At 38.0% G+C, this 21,417-nt stretch overlaps 1 protein-coding gene across 1 annotated transcript in view; it reads left to right on the top strand.

Moving 5' to 3' along the window:
• The first annotated feature begins 3,839 nt into the window (after nucleotides 1-3,839).
• The window catches only part of cntn2 (contactin 2), a 31,234-nt gene continuing 13,656 nt past the window's right edge, over nucleotides 3,840-21,417 (top strand). Inside the window, exons 1-12 of the mRNA XM_056734763.1 lie at nucleotides 3,840-4,061; nucleotides 14,032-14,138; nucleotides 16,616-16,757; nucleotides 17,567-17,742; nucleotides 17,896-17,991; nucleotides 18,082-18,294; nucleotides 18,606-18,708; nucleotides 18,853-19,031; nucleotides 19,322-19,458; nucleotides 19,752-19,881; nucleotides 20,490-20,640; nucleotides 21,210-21,337. Coding sequence (XP_056590741.1) covers nucleotides 14,081-14,138; nucleotides 16,616-16,757; nucleotides 17,567-17,742; nucleotides 17,896-17,991; nucleotides 18,082-18,294; nucleotides 18,606-18,708; nucleotides 18,853-19,031; nucleotides 19,322-19,458; nucleotides 19,752-19,881; nucleotides 20,490-20,640; nucleotides 21,210-21,337 — 1,513 coding nt within the window. The 5' untranslated portion in view covers nucleotides 3,840-4,061; nucleotides 14,032-14,080. The remainder of the gene's footprint in view (nucleotides 4,062-14,031; nucleotides 14,139-16,615; nucleotides 16,758-17,566; nucleotides 17,743-17,895; nucleotides 17,992-18,081; nucleotides 18,295-18,605; nucleotides 18,709-18,852; nucleotides 19,032-19,321; nucleotides 19,459-19,751; nucleotides 19,882-20,489; nucleotides 20,641-21,209; nucleotides 21,338-21,417) is intronic.

The following is a 21,417-nucleotide window of genomic DNA, read 5'->3' as shown; positions in this document are numbered from 1 at the left end:
ACATAATACATATATTGAATAGAGGGCGAATGAGAAGTCTCCTGTGTCTGACATGCTCCTTCTGAAACTCCTTCAGAGTTTCAGAAGATCTGAACAAGATGAGTTCAGAGTCTGCAATCAAAAGTCAATATTATTGAAGACCTTTTTAATAACACAAGCATTTCCCATCAAACTCTACCAAATACAGTTTTAACACTTCCATATTCTTTTAACAATTAGTCCCCTTTTATTATTTGTATTTATTTTTTTCGCAGTTTTAGGCGAAACATCTGAGACAAAAACATCAACTCTATTGAGCTACGAAACACAACCTGAAAAAAAGAGATCTGGGTCCTCAAATAAAAACATGGAAAAAAGACTAGTAAGGACTCTTAAAATTTACATTTATGTATTTTGCAGATGTATTTATCCAAAACAGCTTTCTAATTTCTTATTAGTATGGTTGTCCTTATTAAAAATGATTGACCATTATTTGTCCATATTATGTTGTATTTTCTATTTCATTTTTAATTATCAGCACTGCTTGTGTGAGGGCTCGATCTAGATGTGTGTGTTTAATACTTGCGTTTGTTTTTTATTTCTTCATTCAGAACATGCAGACTTCAAGTCTATGTGTCCTTCAATATACTGAAGCTGTCAGAATTGTTATGTAAATATCTATTGTACTCAACTGTTGAACTAATTTGTTAAGTCTGATTCATGGGTATATAGATTGAAGTCATTTCAGCAAGACTCTCACTTTCATACAGTCTGATCTCCAATGTTACACAATCAGATCTGGGTGTCAGTCTTGTAGATATTGGGTGACCAACTATATAAATGGGCATAAAATGGACCATTCTACGGTGGCAGTTGAAGGCAAGCAGTGGGGCCTTGGGCAGAATACTCAAGTTACTCAGAGCTTTTAGACATCATTAGAAATTACAACTATTGATCCTACTGAAAGCAACAGATGGAGCTCTGATCTCTTACAGAAGGTTTGGAGCCAGCTGATACAGTAAAGATTTAGTGACCATGGACATTATTAACATATAATTCAATTCATGTTGTTTACATGTTTTCTTTTATTATTAATACTTACCTTGGAATGTAATGGTGATATTGAGAGTAATATGTCACATCTTCTACAAATCTGAACTTGCCGTGTGTTTACAGCAGTTAATGGTTGAGCGATCAATAAATAACAAAAAATAAAACGTTTGAGTGTGCATTCTTTAATGTAAAAGTGCACTAGTAAGTCATTTTTAGTTTTTACTGGCAGTGAATTGGTGATCGATATGACAGTGGTCTTTATCCTCATGGATAGATAGACTGATACAGCATCAGGCAATGCACTTGTTCTTCCAATGGCCGCCATCATAGGTACTTTATTTTTTTCGGGGCATATCTTTATAGGGACGGTTACCCCAAAAATAAAAAAGTTCTGTCATCATTTATTCACCTCATATCTTTCAAACATGTATGATTTTTTTTCCCATCGGAAACCGAAAAGAAGATATATTTAGAAACGCCTCAGTGGTTATGTCTCCATCAATGGAAGTCAATGGGGATCAGTGTTGTTTGGTTGCAAATATTCTTCAAAATATCTTCTTTTTTGTTCTGCGGAAGAAAGAAACTCATACTTTGAGGGTGAATAAAGAATGAAAGAATTTTGGGTGTATATCCATACTGCATGTGTTGTTTTTCTACACAACATTTGTGTATGTGGATATCACCGTTGTTCCCCTTTTGTACCTTTTTATTTTGGCAAAGGTCTGTAGACTCATGTTTTTTCCACTCTACATGCAAATATACACAGAGTGACAGGTTTCCCTCTGACATCAATAGCTATTCATTACATGGGCAGAACAAAGAGATTCAGAATACATATCACATCATCAAGTGCCAGAATCACACACACACACGCCACCACAGTCTGCGACAGTATTGATGAGATTTGTTTAGGGTCCAGCAGTCAAAATGAAAATTAATACGACAGCAGGGACCAGCCCACGCAGTCACTCAAGGGCTGGCTTCTTAGCACTGGCCTGCGGAGGTCAGGCTTAGACGGGCAGTGTTGGTCTCGAGGGAGCAGAGCATTGAAAAATGATCGTATCCTCCTGTCTGCGTTCGGTCGAGGAATCTGGGACTTCCTGGAATCTTGTAAAATAAATTCATTTAAAAGCATCACGCTCTGGCCTCATTTGCACTGACACGACAGCTATTTCATCATTCCTTTCATGACTTCATACGGAGAAAGCACGATCAATTAACAAATCTCTTTTTCTTTGTTTGTGTCAAGCATTTTGCATTTAATTTTGCGATTTGTTCTCTCTGTCTTTTTTCTGGTCTTCAATCTGTGATTTGTTCGCTCTCTGTCGTTTTTATGGACTTCAATTTCTAGATTAGTTTGGTAATGTTAAAGGCCTTTAAACAATATTTGCCTGAAACTAGATTTTGAATCACACAGCTTTTCTATATTGTGCTCGAAACCAATTAAAAGGAAAGAAATGGAATGTCTGTTGCTGATTCTCTGTGCTCTATACTAAAACACACCCTCTGGCACTTGGCATTTAATCAAAAGAATAATAGTTTAAGTTTGGACAATGGCAAAGACTGTGACAAAAGTCACACAGAGAATCTATCTTTTCACAGCCAATTTTCATTCTTCGGATTTAGGAGGTAAACAGGTTAACAAACTTCGTAACTACTTTAATTGTATTTTTCAGACTGGGTCTATTGACTCCAATCAACTAAATTCTCTCTCGCTATTTATTAAAGAATCAACTTTGGGAGAAATAAAAGGAGAAATAAAAACAAACCCAAATGAGATCAATATTGGCACACCATAGAGCTATAAAATCTATGTGGATAACGTTGCCCGTATAATTGTTTTTAAGGAATTTTGGACAACAAACTTTAGTATCTTGTCAATCTGAGCACTGGTTTTGACATTACGATCTCTTCTGCGATTTTAAACCCTAAAATCTGAGAGGCTGTTTAATAGCATTTAATCTCTAGAAGAAGAGGAAATAGATGTTGTAGAGATCCAACCAGATCTCACAGGAATTCGTGAGATTAATACATTTTATGAGATTAATAAATCGTATAAATCCGTATGTGAATCGTACGACAAAAAAAAAACGTACGATTATTAAAAAAGCAATACTGAAGCCCCTCCCCTATACCCACCCATAAAACTAACGTCATGGGTGTGAAAACAAATGGTACGGAAACGTATGAATAATAATATCATTTTATGACAGCATATTGTATAGTTATATTGTCAAATTTCTATTTTTGACACAGTTTACTATAGCTTGTTCTTTATGTGTTAGCATTGATAGCAAAAAAAAATAAGATCGTACGGACGTGTGCACATTAGCGATCTTGTAAAATTGTGTGATTCATCCAAAATAAAATAAACTTTTTGTGGATGATCTTTGTGTTGATTTCATAGAGTATTTGTATGCAGTTTTGTCTAATATAATTCAGACAGCCTATCCAAATCAGTATGATGGCAGATGTAACAACCTGGATCCTGAAGATGTGGTTTCTGTGAACTATGAGCATATTGTGCCATGGGGTTCTCATTAGAGGTGTGAAGGGTGTGAGTGTGGGGGGGGGGTATGATGGGGGAGGGGACCGCACTTTACCTCATTTTGGGAAACCTTCCTTCTTTGTTAAAATTCACCAAGGAAAGAGGAGGTTTATGTAGGCTAGTTAATCTCTTCCTTCATTAGAATCAGGCGTACAGACAGTTGGTGGGAGGGGAGAGGAAGGTGGATTGGCGCATGGTAAGAGAGGGAGTGAGAGGGAGGGGGATGATTTAGGTTTTTATGAAAGGAAGATATTAGACACAGAATGAGAGATCGTGTCGTACAGACGACACATCCTTCTGCGACGGGTGTGACGGTAGTCTAGGAAAACTCGGTCTGGAAAAAGAAGCATCTCGAATCGGCGTCGCTGTTATTGACGCAGGGCGTTAAAGCCGCGCAGCATCCTTTCAGCATCAGCAGCATCACCGGAGGTGGGAGCTGAAGATCGCAGGCACCTTCCCATTCATATCAGTTCTTACAAAGGTAAGAAAGCGCTTTTGAATAAGAGACCTTTAAACCACAACTGTACGGTTAACAATTGTATGTTCATCGTGTTTGTTTCGCTGGGGAGGTTTGGGCTGTAAGGGAGGACACGCGTTTTGTTTATAGACTGTTGCGAGAATGAAAGCGTCCCGTATCATGTATGAAAGTGGTTGCGCAATAGATGTCAAGAGGAATTATACCTATTTTAGGACTCCTTTGCTTGTCTCCGTCATACTAAAGCAAACCGATGTTTATATTGCTGTCTATTTAAAAACAAGTTTCGTATGGAATAATGTTGCAAATTGGTTTGAACATGGCAGCGTTTTGTTTACCCTCTCACACCATTGAATCCAGCCATACCTACACGGTAAAGTATTACACCACTAAATCTGTTGATATGCACTCTTTCCTCTTTTATATCAGTTTGAAGTTTCACGTGTCTGTATAAGGTGAGGTTCATGTGAACTTCATTCATTAAAAACACAAAAAAGTACCAAAAAGTACATGCACTGTGGTATCATTGTATAGTCTGAACTAGGCTACATTGATGTAAATATTATGTTCAGTATATATCAGAGTGCTATGGTATTACCATCTGAGATCATCACTTCACTGTAGTAAACTGTACCGCATGAGCTACGTTTTGGAAATGAAAAACGTTATGAGAAAGAGTGGAAATAATGTTCATCCCAGAGATAATCTAGTATATGAATCATACATTTGAATTACATCCTTGAAAAACGAGTTAAGTAAGTTGATAAACAACATTGAGACTAGAACAAACTGTTTACAAGGCATTGTTGTTGTGTCGTAAAGAATGCAAGTCTGAACGAACTGCAATTCATAATTTCTGATGGATGCACAAAAGCTCCCCAAGGTCATTATCCCTAATATTAACCGCCTTGCTCTGTGAATCAACCCTCTTGAACGAAAGTCTTGCTGCTTTTTTCTGTTCTCATCAGTAGCATCTGACTTCAGTAAAGCTGCCTTGTTACTGACTACTGAATGAATCTGTTTTTTCACATATCCATAAATATGAATGTAATGCATTTAAAACACAATTTTGTCAGTATATATTTTTCTATTTTTTTTTATGTGTTATGAGTCTTTGAATTATTTTATTTCTTTGCACTACAGGCAACACCCTCCTCCTTCATCCTACTGTATCTAAAGACCCAAACATATTTATAGAGAAAAAACTCTTTTTCAAAACAAGATTTGTTATCTTGTACGTTTCCCTAGACAGCGATGACATAAAATGGATAGTGTAGCAAAATAAATGCTTCTCATGAAGTCTTCTTCTTAGATCACCTCATATGTTTCTTCAGTAGCGTAAAGTAGAGTCTCACATTGTGCACTTATTATTAAGAAATTAAGGTTTGCGATGTAAAAAAAAATCAGTTTTAATTTGAATTTATATAATAATATATAATAATAATATATATAATATAAGTATACTTATCAACATTTTCTGACAAAATTATTTAAGAAATTAAATTTACATTAATTGTTTATTTGTATACCGTAAGTCATCAGCTGTCTCATTTTTGTCTAGTTTTTCTCCTAGAGACAAAACTGGCACATAAATAAAACAAAGATTTCTTCTACCTTTGAAAGAGCATCCGTGCAATTTCTCTGCCTTTGTAAACGAATAGTCATCTTGGGCCAAACAGATTTAGAAAGCTGGCAGGGTAATTTAAGAAGTAAAAGTAGTAGATAAATGGTCAATGGCTTGGGTTTATTGGTGATGGCAGTGGAGCCCGTCGGGTGTGTTTCTGAGGCAGGGAACAGCTATGGCCAGGGGTTAAACCTGATAGTGACAGACAGAACAGCAGCAGCAAATTAAAGCTCACTGAAGCACTGTGAAAAAGCACACAGCAGACTGCTAATGCTGGCATGCCTGTGGCTACCAGTAGCCTCATCAGTGTTCACAGGTGTTCGACCAGAACCAAGCGAAAAGAAACCGAGAATTACGTTTCAAGCAAACAAGCCGTTCTTGGGCGCCGATTATCGGACAACTCACGACGCCGATTCGACTAAGTTCTGATTTTGTCAGGCTTATGACCCTAAAATAATTCATGTAAATATAGCTTCACAATTTAAGGGAATTAGGGCGTGTGCTATATCCACACAGCCTCATGAAACATTCAAAATATCCCCTTGCTTTGAAAAGGAGATGAGGTTGAGTAATCGAGAAGAGACTCAAGCAGCCCGATAACATGGATTCAAGAGATTAAGGAGATTCCAAAATCATTCACTCGGTGTTTTAACTTTATTTTGTCCGGGCTCCGGCCCGTTTGTGGGGTCTGTATCATATTCTTGCAAGTGCATGCTGTTTACCGCGAAGAACTTGCAGTAAACAAGTCAGATTGATTTTCTGATTCTGTGCCTCAAAAAACGTTCCGGTTTGCATGCTGCTTTTTCACTGCAATGTCAAATTTAAGAGCTGTGATATAGCTGTGATCAATAAACCTATTTCTGCAAATGTACGGCGCGCAAACTCAAAGGTAGGCCACATTAGTAATCTGTTTGTGTTGTGGGTGTTCAGATGACTCACTGTTCACGACAAGTAAATATTTTATGTTGGTGTCATTCAAGTTTAAAAAAAGATTTAGTATTGCTAAATAGATTGTTGTTGAAGTATATACAGTTTCGATTCTTTTTTATTTGTATTTCAATATAAGTGATAGCACACAGACATGAGGGGATGCAGTAATCCTCCACTGAGTCACGGATGAAGTGAGAATATGAGGCATCAACAGTGATGCGAGAATCTGTGTTAATGTGAAATGAGATTAGTGTGGGAACTAGAAGTACCTTCCTGCCCAGCTGCTGGAAAATGATCCTTTACAGAACGTTGAACTTGGGAGCTCAGGAAATCAGAATGATGCGCCTACTGCAGTAAAATATGAAGGAAAATTTCATATATGTGAGTGGCGTGTTCATGCTCAGGCGTGTGCACCTACTTAACCTTGATCTCCACACTTCCAGGTCCACAATTAAGAGTACAGTCTTTCAAATGAAGTGCCAGTAAACTAGTTCACATGGAAGGTCGCTGGGTCAATGGTGGCTGTCAGGGAGTAATAAAGTCAAGCACATCTGAACATCTACTAGTTAAGATCTGAGCAATAGAAAGAATGACTTGGTTTGTGTGTGAAGATGGAGGTTGTAAATGAGGAGATCGCTGCTCTGATCACTACTGTGAATTACTTCAGTACAGACAAGCTTCTGTTCTTCCTGCAATGAGCACTTAGGAGACTCAGAGCAGCCATTGTTCTCGTTCAGGGCAGCAGATGCTGTATCTATCAGTGAGAACATGGCATGCGGGGATTGAAGTCACTGGGCATTATAATTGCTGTTTTCCTCAGTATGGCCATCCACGGCCATGCAGTCATGTCTTGCAATGGGTCTTAACACAGTAAATGTGAAATAGAGAGCTAGTTAACACCTCAACCTTCACTTTCAAACACTAGGGTGGCTGACACAGGACTAAGATGAGGTTACTTTTTCATTTTCCACATTTTAATAAAAAAGTGTTTTACTCTCCACAAGACCTCATTGAAAGCTACATCTACGCTACGACCAACTTTCAAAACATTCTCTATAAATATTCAAGACGAATCCTAAATCATTAGATCCATCAATGTTTTGAAACGGCGTTGGTTGCCAAAGTTAAAAAACTTCCTTTTGCGATACGAAATATAGAAAAAGACTGTATTCAGCCTTTTAAAGGTCACTCATTTCAAACTTGTCCCCCCTCAAAAGGACAAGCATGTCATTGTCCTCCATGAAGTGAGCCAAGCAATTACAGGACTTTTGATCTTGGCAGGCTGTCAACACTTGCAGACTATAATGTTGATATTTCAGTTACAGAAGGGCTAGAGGGTCCACAAGGCTGTTTGTCTTCCTTAGGTCTCTCTCTTTCTCATGAGTGATACATGGCAGTGGCCTGGAGGCGTAGACTGCCACCTTACGTACCATCTGCAGGGCTTGTGGAGAAAATGAGGTGCGATTAAATGAGTAGATTAATGTCAGAACTGTCAAAACAGGTGGTGCACAATCTGAAGCTGCAAGTTTTGTACACTGAATGCGTGAATTATGCATATTATCTATATGCATTGATAAGTCTTGGATATAGAGTGGCTAAAGAAGCACAATTTTACAGCAAAGTATTGAAGGTCCAGTGTGTGATTTTCTGGAGGATCTATTGACAGAAATGCAATATAATGTACATAACTATGACTTCAGAGGTGTATAAAGACCATACATTATGAAGTGTTATGTTTTATTACCTTATAATGAGCTATTTATTGCTACACACAGCTCTGGTCCGCTTGCTTGGAATGTTGTTGCCTAGTCGCCATGTTGTTTCCCAGTAGCCAAAAACGGACTAACTACTCAACTGAATGCGTTTCGTAAATACTTAATCTCATTAGGAAAGAAGCGAAAATCTGACAACATCTTAGTCCTCTCTTAACCTCCATAGTGCTTCGAAAGCAGTGTCCAATATGTTTTAAAATGTTTTAAAAAACCAGGTTGGGTCAAAAGTTTTCTGCTATCCTCGTTCAAATAAATGCGGCTTAGTTGAAATACCATTTTCCTTTGAGCATAGCATTGAAAACCTCCAATATAGACCGGAATAGACTTTTATAAAAAAAATCAAATGTGCAACTCAATTCACAGAACTGAGACTTTACCAAATCTAGATGTAACATCATGCATTTGGATTAAGCTCAGTCACAAGAATTTTTATTTTCAGCGCTGGTCTTTGCATGCGTGAAATCTGAGTCATTCCAGAGCTCTGGTTTCAGAAATCCGTGAAAGTCAAGTAAAAACAGCATTTTAAGCTGACTGCTTCCCTCACCGCTCGCTGCCACACTGCTGTCTAAGGCCATATGCTGTATCCAGCCTCAGCATTTTTCTCTGCATCTGTGCATCATCTTCCCTTGGGGGTGGTACCAATTAGAGTGACTGTGACCGAAAAATGGTCCTGAGGTATATCATACCATCCTGTAGGTGACAGCTCAATATATATTATACAGGTTCTGTACAACCACACAATGTTCTATATACGCAATGTCAATTGGTATTGGTATATCTGTTTTTTTTTATATTCAAGCAAAGGTACCACAGTCAAGCACAGAGCTGCTGGTTGATTTTTATGACAGTTTAATATTTCACGCAATAATTAGCATCAATGCTAGGTTTTCATTCAAGATGCTCTTTGCATTTTTACAGCAGCAGTCCAACCCTCATTTTATTTCAGATTTGCCATCTCATTAAATGACAGCGAAAACAGTTTTTAAGGAAAAAATATTGAAGAGGAGACATTAAGCCCACGATGTGATGTGTCTGCAAAGGTCCTTAAATGGTGGATTTGCAGGCCCGGAATGTAAAGTGGCCACCTTTGGAGACGATCAAATCATTGAAAGTGTTGGGTTTCAAATCAAAGTTGGGATATTATAATTAACCATTTTTAACATTTTTTAAAGGGATACTGAAAATCCTGTCATGAATTACTCCCCCCAAGTTATTCCAAATCTCTATAAATGTATTTGTTCTGATGATCACTGAGAAAGATATTTAGAAGAATGTTGGCAAATGACAATTCTGTGACATAATTTACTACCATGGTAGGAAAAATTACAACCGTAGTCAAAGGTGCCCGAGAACGGTTTGCCTTCCTACATTCTTCCTACATTCTTCCAATTATCTTATTTCGTGTTTAACAGAACAAAAAAAATGTGAAACAATATTTTTCCTATGATAGTCAAGGATGTCTCTGAAATGTCAGTTGCAAACATTCTTCCAAATATATTTAGTCTGGCGTGGATGAACTTGACTTGTACACAGTGAGTTTTCCTTAAAAAATGCTTAACTCTTGCTACAGTCTGAAACGGAGCAAATCCCTGCCGTCATGATCTAACATCCAATTACCGGAAAAGTGGAAGTTACAAAAGCAGCAAAGACAAGACCAGCTCCCTATTAATGCCCATGCAATATTTATTATTTATATATTTATTAATATACAGCACTGTGAGCTTTGGTGAGCTCTCTGTTAATTACCGCACACACTGATGTTTAAACTTTAATCATTCTCACGGCTCTGCTTTATTTTCATGCTTCATGGATTTTTAAACTTAATGGCAAAGTCATTATAATGATTACGTTTTATGAGGCCAAGAATTTAAGTCTGAAAACAATAAGCTCAAGCTTTGTGTCACTGTTTAGACACTCACAGTGACTCATTGCTCTGAGCAAATGTGCCAGTTACAAGAGTTACAGTCACAACAAACTGCTTATCATGACATGAATACTCATGAAATGAAGCGTTTTACAGACCTAGCTCTAGATTTACTATGGTGTGGCTTATAAGACATGGTTTAATTTTTTTGGTAAGGAATTGGAAAGGCAGACGCTTGTGAATTCAGTGGAGTCAGTCAACCAGAAACCAATGTTGTCTTCAAATAAGTGCTTTTTTTCAAAGAAATATAAATGCGCTTTACCAGCATGGATCATCATTATAATTCCTCCCACCATGCAGTTTAAGACTCAGTTATCAAGTGCTAACTTTATCTGCAAACTGGGATTGCAAACACTGAATATTTATTCAGTGACAAGGCCATGGCTTGGGGACACTAAGCCATACATTTTAGATCAGGATTGGACTGGTTCGATGAATACCAATTTGATGTGCTTTTCGAATATTCTGGCCCTCAAGTTATTTCTCGCAGTACCTATTAAAAAAAAAGATAATTTGGTTTCAGGTTTGTTGCGTTTACTTTCATGTGATGTATTTACCATTTGAAGATAACTTTACAAAAAAGAACAACAACTTTCATGTTACTTCCTGTTCTGTGCCATGTTTTGTAGTCCTTTGTAGTTTTAAGTGTTAACAAGCCTGTGGATCTGTTGCCTCCCTGCCTGTATTACTCATTGTTATATGGCTACATTACATTTATGCATTTGGCTGAAGCTTAAAGCGACTTGCATTGCATTATCCTATACAATTGTTTCTAAGCATGTGTAATCCCCTGGGATCGAACCCACGATATTGGCATTGTAAGTGCCATGCACTTGTAAGCGCCAGGCTACAGGAAAGCTAGGTTCCATTTATAAAGCAAAACCAAATGGACACGAATGTGTGAAGAAACAAAAAATACATCTGACCCAGCTGATGGCTGATGGTGTGTTGGGGTTTTATGACCAGCCCCGTATACAACCCCTCATTCTATAATACAGGTGCCACGAAAGAACTTGCAGAAGAAGGTATGAAGGGTAATAAAAAAATTCTTAGATGTATCTTTTGTGAAGTCTCCTCCCCGACTGCTGGCTGAAGTGGGTCACATGCTGGGAAATATCCGTTTTGGGGAGACTTTGTCCCATTAGCAGATGTCAGAGTGACAGTAAAAGCTCTATGCCCCAGGCAGTCCTTGGGACCTACCAGTAACAAGTCTTTTTATATAGAGAGAAAAATAAGTACTGAGGCATGAATATGTCACGGTAGGTATGCTGGGAAAGCTGCAGTGAATGTTATTAGCTATATGCATGTGTTTCAAGTCGCCTGCTATGCTTTGATTTACTGCATATTGAGAAGGTTCCTTTGGGGAAAGAAAGTCCTTTGGTGGCCATTTTGGTAACACACCTGCATACCAGCTAACAACTTTATGTTCTAATAACGTTTCCCTAAAGTTAGCTTTAAGTTATAAAAATGTTGTTTCTGAAAGTTCTTAAAGCGTTGAAAAAAAACATTAAGAAGTGTATAAGACGTTGTATAAACGTTCTTGCTTGGTTATAATAACGTTTGAGAAACGTTTGAGAAACAGTTTTCAGAAACTGTTTTGGCACGGTAATTAAAAGGTTAGAGAAAATGTTATTAAAACGTTCCATTTATTAGTTATTTAATCGTCCCCGCAATGTTTTTGCATGATTATAAAAACGTTATCGTAACATTTCATTTTATCTATACAATAACATTTACTTTACATTAAACTTGATCTGTACAAAATAGCCATACATTTATGGCTCAGCTCCTATTTACGTGATTGAGGAAATCTCTGTTAGTTAAGTGTATTTTCGGTTTATATATTTTAAACTAACCAACGAAAATTCATGTATTTTTATGTGCTGTTTCTGCCAGAGATTTGCTTTCTCTGCACACATTTATTGCGGTGCATCACACAAGCCTTCATGCCCATAAACTACGACACAGTTGGACACATCAGGCAGTTCAAATTGTTGTAATCCAAACGCTGTTAGCCGGCAGATCATAATGTGCTGAGTAGAGGGTGTTTAAAAGCTTGCATAGCATCTGAGAGTGCAGTCAGGCGGCAGTCTGTGTCGTGTATGGTCTAATTAAGGAATTTCTCTGATGGTAGTCCCTTTTCTCTCACATTGGAAGCTCTCAAGTGACACATCTGGGATGCTTTTCCAGTGAATAGCACCTCACAAATGACAAATCCGTGCAGGCTCTTTCTGGTTCTCTTTTTCGCCCGCAGTCTCTGGCTTACCGGGATTCACTGCCCTTGCTGTGACTGGCATTGCTTGAGGCAGGAAAAAATGTACAATTGCCAATTACTGGGCTGGAGGGGTTATGTTGCACAGCAGAGGATGCAGTCCTGCAGACCAAAAGCAGATGTGAGGGCAGGATGGTGAACAGTGCAAAACAGCTGATGCTCGGTGATCTCTTGACAATTTAGCCGTAAGATGATTTGACAAGTTGCCCGACCTTGTTCTATAGGACGTCGGTTTACAGGCAGGCATCATTGTGTGACAAATCAAGGAGAGGTGAATCTGACAGAATCGAGATCAGTTTCAGATAGTTTGAGGAATATGCATGTAAAAGTAACTCAGAGTTTATCTGTAATGGAAAGCGCTCGACTGGGCATTCTCACAGTGGCTCCTATGAATTTGGCTTTGAGGTTAGAAGCGGACGCAGCAGTAAATGAGAGTTTAACAGAACAAAAGGCATGATTGAGTCACTGTGGTGAGGTGTGAAGAAATTCAAAAAAGTCTGACCTTGTTTAGAGTACAGAATAAAATATTGGGCATTTGTTACTTTTTTTGCTTACAAGTAAACTAAAGTAAAATATTTTATTGGCAAAAAGTTTATCGCTGTTTGAAGCATAAGGGTTTGATCACACTGAACCTGCTTTTCATGTTCGAAAACGCAAGGCGCTCTGTAATGCTACAAAAGACGCATTCTGTCTGATCAGGCCCTAAATCTTCTATATATTTTGCATATTTGTATAGGTGTAGGTTTATATTTAAAGGGGTCGTATGACATGGCTAAAACGAATATTATTGTTTGTTGTGGATGTAAAGCAATGTGTAATGCAATTAAATTTGTATTTTTCACATACCTTGCGTGTCTGTATCTCCTATTTGCCCTGCGTCTCTGAAAAGCGCAGATTTTTTGCAAAGCTCATCGCTCTGAAAAGCGAAGTGTGCTATGATTGGCCAGTTAACCAGTGCGTAGTGATTGGTCGAATGCTGCAAGCTTGTGATGGAAATGTAAAAGCTCTTACCATATTTGGAACATCAGGTTCCAAAACAATTGTACTGACAGGTATGCCCACCTTACTTGCGTATACATTTGGGTGGTCTTAGTCAAATCATTCCACGAACTGACGTAGATTTTTAGGGGGTGTGGTTACACGAGGCATTTCATGAAGGTCTGGGTGAGCATTCGCTTTTAATGTGTATTAATCTTTTGTTCTTTGTTTTTGCAATTTTACTGTCTAATACATGCATGGGCAACTTATAACCATACAACCCCTTTAAAAAAAACCATGTGAAATTCAGTATATATTTGTATTCAGACACAAAGCCAAACTAAGCAGGAGCTCACATCAGCAAAAAAAATCACGTTACAATCAGATTGGCTGCAACCTATAACCTCAATCTCAACAAAGGGAGTGATTATTTAAATGTTTTTTGCGGGTGAGTCATCTGTCTTCTTTCTCTCCAGGAGCCGACAGACCTTCATCTCTCATCAGGGGTGTGGTTGCAGCAGAAGGATGAAGAGGCTGTGGTGTCTGTTGTCTATCAGCTCTCTGGCTCTGAGCTTTGCAGTGGGTAAGTGCGGTCTGAGTCTTTGTCTCCTACCATCTCATCTCATTAAGGATCCCATTTAAAAACATACTTAGTGGTCTGACTAAGCCTTTTCCCCAAACTTTGTTATCGCTCACCCGGTCGAATTCCCTGTGTGCTACCGTTGACTTGTTAAAACATCATTGAAATGTTCAATGTCACTTTGATGGCAGGTGATGTGTCTGGCATACATGGTTTTAGGGCGGTGCATCGGTGGGGGGCCACAAATTCAGATTAATTATTCATTTTGTTATTTTAGATCACTGGGCAGAAGGGATTTGATTTACTTGAGAGGTGTTTTTGTAGGCTAAAGTAATCCGGGAGCCATTAAACATTGATAAAAATGTGGTTGTGTCCATAATTCAATTAACTCGTCATACGGCACTCATGTCAAAGCTGTTTTCGTCTCACAGAGCAAGACTTTTGACCGTCGGTATGAATCTGGCCAGCAACAAACAGAAACAAAGGCATCTATGGATATGTTTTTAGGGCTTAAAGATCAAATGACATTTAGCGGCATCTAGCTGTGAGATTGCGAATTGCAACCAACGGCTCACTCCACCCCTCCCTTTGCAAGCACTCCATGCAAGGGGACCCGCGGTGTATGTAGATACAACAGCTCCTTCTAATATTATAAAAACTTAGCTCTTCAAAAAAATTACACATTGCACCTTTAATTATAGAAAATACAAACACACACATGTTCATATTCGCAAGAATGGAGAGGTATGGATATACTGCATTTTATTCCACACGTTTAGCTTCAATTTGCTTACAATGCAATATAGTCTCATACACAGCACACTTAGAGCTTGTGTGATGAGCTGTTAAAAGAGTTCAGTGAAAAGGAACTTAAGTGGCAGTTCTGAGTTGTTTATCCCCATTACTGGAGGCAGCCAACACACCATTGAATCCCACTATAATCCCTGAGTGAGAAAGCCTCCCGGGGAGTTAAACTCCTCCTCATCTCCTCCTCTGCTTCAATCTTATTGCCCCAGTTTCTCAGAGTCTCACTAAAACTGCAGACATGTTGCAAAAACATTTGATTGCGAGGATTTTCTTGATCAGCTTACTTTTGTCTTGCTTTCCGGTAAAATCAGAATATTTTTAAATAGATTTACTTGAAAAGCAAAATAGTCAGCACAATCTATTGTTAATTTGTAGCTATTTTACGAGTGGGCTTATTCGCATGAAATTATACAATTTTATTTGTACGTTTTAGTACAATTTGCGTCGTTAAGCCACCTCGTAAAATAGTTACGAATTCCAATGAGATCAGGTTGAAATTTTTAGGTTGAATCTTAATTTCAAATACTATATTTTGAAATAGGTTGATTTATTTTTTTATTACCTAACTGGCTAATTGTGTTCTATATATTAAGCATACATTAAACTATTTAATGTATGTTGTAAGTTTGTATTTCCTTTAGAATTACAATTAAAAAATTTGTTTCGGAATTACTGTAAATGTATCTGTTTTTTGTTTAGATAATTACTACAAAATGAGAAAACGACAGGTAAAGCATACAGTTCATAAAACTACTGACATGTTTATGCATGCGGCACATCCCGACAGCATTGCAGATTGCACAGAATATGACTTAAATCCATAATCAAACTTCTGCTTTTGAAAGTTCTGGACTGAAACTTGAGAAGCAAAATCTGAATTTCAAATTCACTGGCATAAATGCAAACAAACATTCAAGTCCCACATAATCCAAACTCATATCTGACCCAATTCATAATGCATCAGATGCATTCCCGACTACCTGGAGACTTTACTGTATGTCTTCAGACTCCCCAGATCCCTTTTCTTCCGTCAAAACAGTTGAGTGCATGCAATTATATCTGACAGCTTGTATCCCCTATTGAGTTTCCCCGGGTAGAGAACTCTCCCGCTCTGAGTGCAAACTCTGCTATTGTTGTTAGGCATAGACAACCCAAAGGGGTTAGTCTCTTTAGCACAGAACACTGGCTTTCAAATGAGACCTGGGATTGAAAAGATTTTAACAAGAAGTTTCGATTATTCTCAAAGGATATTTCACATTGTATTTAATTTAGTGTTGTATAGACTAGTGGTAACTGGAAGGTTGATGGTTCAAATCTTCTGAGGAATGAGCCATTAAATCACACTACGTTATTATAAAATAGATTTTCTTGTAATAACTGTAATCTAATTTGCTTTGGATGAAAGCACAAAAATAAAATTTGTTTTTGTACTATGGCAATTCCATTTAATTTATACAGTTACACTTTTTTAAATGTGTCAATAAATATCATTGTATTACCATCATTGTACCAGTGCTACCAGTACATTTTTGTAAGGGCTGAGCAAGACTGTCACTGTCAAAAAGAGGTTTTACAAAGAATTCCACCTGCTACAGGCTATGGTAATACTCTAGAAAACATACAAATAATTCCTTCAAAAATCATTTTGTGACTGTATGGTGGATGTTTTTCAGGTGGAGATGTGTGTGTGTCAGGACACGACAGTGGGCCTGTGTTTGAAGAGCAGCCGTCTAGTCTGATCTACCCAGAGGGGATGCCAGAAGGCAAGGTCACCCTTAGCTGCCAGGCTCGCGCCAGCCCTGCTGCTATATACCGGTACTCAGATCACATTTTTGGCACTCACACCTTATCGAACAAAACAGAACCTAATTCATTTAATACGCCCTATCGTATTTTTAGCCAACCTAATCTGAGCTTGCATTTCATTTTGTCCTACGCTACAAAAATCTTTTCCTAATCAGTTTTGTTCTTTTGTACAATGCCTAAAAATCAATAAAAATGGTCCTTGAGAAAATATCTTGAATTGAGCTTCAGCTTAGAGCAAACATTTATGTTTCAAATTTGATCTTTTTAGACATTTTTACAGAAAAGTAAGACAAAAATATTGATTAAAATGAGAGATATTTGGCTTCACTACCAGTCAAAAGTTTGGAAACGCTAAACTGAAATGTTTCTAATGATCTTGAAAATCTTACAAGGTGTATGGTTAAAAGTTTTATATTACTTCAGTGAAATATATAACTCTGCCAAAATTTTATTTCATTAACTAAAACTTTATTTAAAAAAATGTTGATGACCAAATAAAGAAGAAAAAGCAGCCAAAAACAGCCTTGAATAGATGTGAACTCTCTCAATACTCTCAATAAATCTTCCCAGGGTGAGACCACCTGAAACTGGCATTTAAAATGCCCAAAGAACAGTTTAGCAAATTCTCGTCAAAGTGTGGTAATTTAAAGATGCTAAAATATAATATAGTTTATTTTAGATACTCAAGGGTTTGAAGAGTGTACTGTTATTCTTAAAGATAAAAAATTGTGCTTTCAAAGATTTTATGATACTTTTTATCTTTTTATATAATTTTTACCATGTTCAAGCATTTAAAATTAGTATGTTGTTACTGACAGATGGCGTGTGAATGGCACAGAAGTAGTTATCGGAGAGGACTCACACTATACCCTGGTGGCGGGAAACCTTGTAATTAACAACCCCCAACATGGGCGAGATGGAGGGTCATACCAATGTCTCGCCTTTAACCGGTGTGGCACCATTGTTAGCCGTGTTGCTACCCTCAAATTCGGCTGTGAGTACAAACCAAAAGATTACTTTTCTCACAGTGTGAAAAGCAGACCTTTCTAAATAACTAGACCTTTCTAGATATATTTCTACATTAAACCTAAAATAGTAATGAGAACCAACAAAGACAAAGAGATTGATTATATTATGCGCTTTCTAGACCTCCGTGATTTCCCTCCTGAAAGCAGAAGTCCTCAGACTGTCCACGAAGGCACTGGAACCTTTCTTGCCTGCCAGCCACCGGCTCATTACCCAGGTGTGCCTGCAAACTACCACAACACTCAGTCTAAAACTTCATCAGTAACTTATTTTCTACCCATGTTAAAATTACCTTTCCGTCCACCAGCTTTGTCCTACCGCTGGTTCATCAACGAGTTTCCCAGCTTCATTCAGCCGGAGGATGGCAAATGGTTTGTTTCCCAGGTGACTGGTAACTTGTACCTATCCAATGCCAGAGCCAACGACACGGGAAACTATTTCTGTTTTACAACCATCAATATGGACATCAGCACTAAGAGCATCTTCAGCAAAGCCGTCCAGCTCACCGTTTACTCTGATGGTCAGTGCCAAGCTCCATATTGCCCTTATTGAGCTGAAACACATTTTAATGCTTTGGTTAAATTCCACCTGCTTACATTAGAATATCATTTAAAACATCTGTATTCTCTGGCAAATAGGTTTCCTAGCAAATTAGTCGTACAAAATTTGTAAAGGGCAATGCTGCCACCAAGACGCTCTTTTTAAGCACATTATGTGTTTATTCAAATAATCATCATGCATACATGATAAAAAAAAATTGGTACTTATATGAACTCATAAATACAATTAATATAGCGTGCTTGGTTTTATTCTTTCCCTTTGGTTCTACAGCAAACCCAAGGAAATCTGCCCCAAACATCCGAGTGCGTTTTCCTCCTGAGACTTATGCTTTAACAGGACACACCACACAGCTTGAATGTTTTGCCTATGGCAAGTAAGTGTCTCTACGCTTAGAGATACTTCTCTTTGGAGATTTGACTACATCGATTTAAGTAGATTTTTAGTTAAAAACAGCTATGCAAATCAGACCTCTTTTCTTTTTTCTTTCTCTCCCTCTTTACTTTGGTTCCTCCCTTAGTCCCATTCCTAAGACTCGCTGGAGGAAGGTTGATGGGGTCTTGCCACCTAAGGTGGCCATCGTAGACGGGCCCATCCTGATTATTCCTGAACTGAACTTTGAGGATGAGGGCATGTATGAATGTGAGGTCTACAACTCAGAGGGCCGGGAAACACATCAGGGACGCATCTCTGTGCAGGGTAGGCGTACAGTCAGTGCTGATATGATATCTGCTGCTGTTAACATCATGGGGACATTTTCGGACGTGTCCCTAAATGCCAAATATATATGTATGCAGAATGGTGTAACAATGTACATATGGACTTATGGATATGAAGATAGAAATGAATGAATAAATTTGACTTAATGTTTTTCATATTAACATTAAGTCGTTCACTTGTTATACTTCATTAGACGTGCTGTATGAAATACAAAGAAGTGTAGAATATGAATATAAGTGATATGAATGTGTGTGTGTGTCACTTCACAGCCCAGCCTGAGTGGCTTCAGGTAATGAGCGACTCCGAAGTGGAGATCAGTTCGGAACTGCAGTGGAGCTGCGCAGCTGCCGGCAAACCGAGACCCACCATCCGCTGGCTGCGCAACGGACAGGCCCTCAGCACACAGGTCAGCAACACACACCACTGTGTGACCCCCTTATCACACACTGTGTCTGTTATCAGAAACGAACAGAACCTTTAGCTGTCGGGAGTCAGACTGAAATATGCAAGCTCATTTTTAGAAAACTCATCATGTCTCGAGGGCAACAAGGTGTGACAGTAAATAATCTGCTCATTATCTGTATAACTGGAAGTATGTCAAGAGATGGAGGCCCTCTGCTGGCGTTGATGGTGCATGATCTCAAGTAGCCTGTGGTTAACTGGAGAAGAATCAGAATTTTAACACTTGTCTGCACGCAGGACCGTGTGGAAGTGAATAATGGCCGACTGAGGATCGGTAACCTCGCCCTGGATGATTCAGGGATGTATCAGTGTGTGGCCGAAAACAAACATGGAACCATTTACTCCAACGCTGAGCTACGTGTTCAAGGTGAGCAAACAAAACATCATTTTTAAATGTATGAGAAGTACATAATAGTGTGGTTTTTAAACCTGGGTTTGTACAAATATAGTTAAAATATGTATTTTTTTATTCATTTAAATGCTTAAACTGTATAAATATATATTATATAACTGTAAATAAATAACAATATTTGACATACATTTTTTAATTGATTATTTTTTGGTAAAACCTTGATCAAACCTTTAATGTATCGCTTACATTTTTTAATACGGAAAGTTTAGATTAGAGTCCAAAAAAAGAGCATTTACTAGATTCTCAATTTCTTAATGGCAGGCATTTTAACTCAGTTTTAATATCATATTTATTATATAGTTTGACCGAGGTGTTCTAAGTGTTTCTAGACAAAATTTGCTGTGTATAGGTTGTTCTGATTTGTTCAAAGGTGTTACTTGACAGGAAACTTTAATCAATTAGAATATTGTTGCATAAGCATTGACATTTTTCTCCTGTTATCTACCCTAATGCACTTCACATCCTCCTTGCCCACCCAGTCATGCCTGACCCATAGTGTGATGTGCGTTTAAACCTCTCCATCTCCTTTCCTTCCCTTCATGCCCTGTTCTCTTGTTCTTCAGTCCAGGCACCAGATTTCAGGTTAAATCCGGTGCGTAAACTGCTCCCTTCGGCCCGTGGAGGACAGGTTAAAATGGAGTGTAAACCTCGTGCTGCTCCTAAACCGACTCTCTTCTGGAGTCGTGGCACAGAACTGCTGACCAACAGCACCAGGTAATACAGTCAGACCATGTGATTCATAATTAACGATTGTTTATGATTTCCTAAAAGACCTTTAGATTTCACTTTGGTTTCTGAATTTGAATTCAATCTGAATTAAGATTCCAAAGTCAACTTAAGGAAGTAGCTTGTTTTTGTGTTTGCTCTAATAATAAAAAAATAATGTTTTAAATGAATCACCCTTAAACACATAATGGGATTTATCAAAAATATAAGTTAAGGTTTGCAAAGATGTCTATATATAGTTGAACCTGAATTAAAAACTACATTACCCAGAATGCTCATTTTACCAAAAGGCCTTCCAATTGAGCCAGGAAATAAATGAGTAATTTAATGTGAATTCTATCTTATACATTAAAATGCCACCAGTTCTTAAATTTGCTAAACACTGCATTTAACACAAAGACTAATACACACATTTTATTAATCACACATAGAAATGGCTTTTGTGGGTTTTTGATGTGTTTGGTCAGATGATGAGTCCATTTACCTCTGTTGTGGTTATGCAGTTTGCTTTGAATACAGAAAGCTTTCAGAAAGACCATGTCATTAACTCTATCCAGGATAAAAGTCACTCCAGATGGGATGCTGTGGATCTATAATATCAGTCGTGCTGATGAGGGAAAGTACACCTGTTTTGCAGAGAACTACCTGGGCAAAGCCAATAGCACAGGACACCTGTCTGTCAGAGGTAACATTGTTAAACTCTTTTTTAGTGAGTTACCTGTTGAAACTTAAACTGATATTAGTGAGTGTTTACATACGTGGTTT

Source organism: Triplophysa dalaica, chromosome 21, assembly GCF_015846415.1.
Source record: "Triplophysa dalaica isolate WHDGS20190420 chromosome 21, ASM1584641v1, whole genome shotgun sequence".
Classification (NCBI taxonomy): Eukaryota; Metazoa; Chordata; class Actinopteri; order Cypriniformes; family Nemacheilidae; genus Triplophysa; species Triplophysa dalaica.
This window is presented reverse-complemented; position numbering and strand designations above follow the sequence as displayed.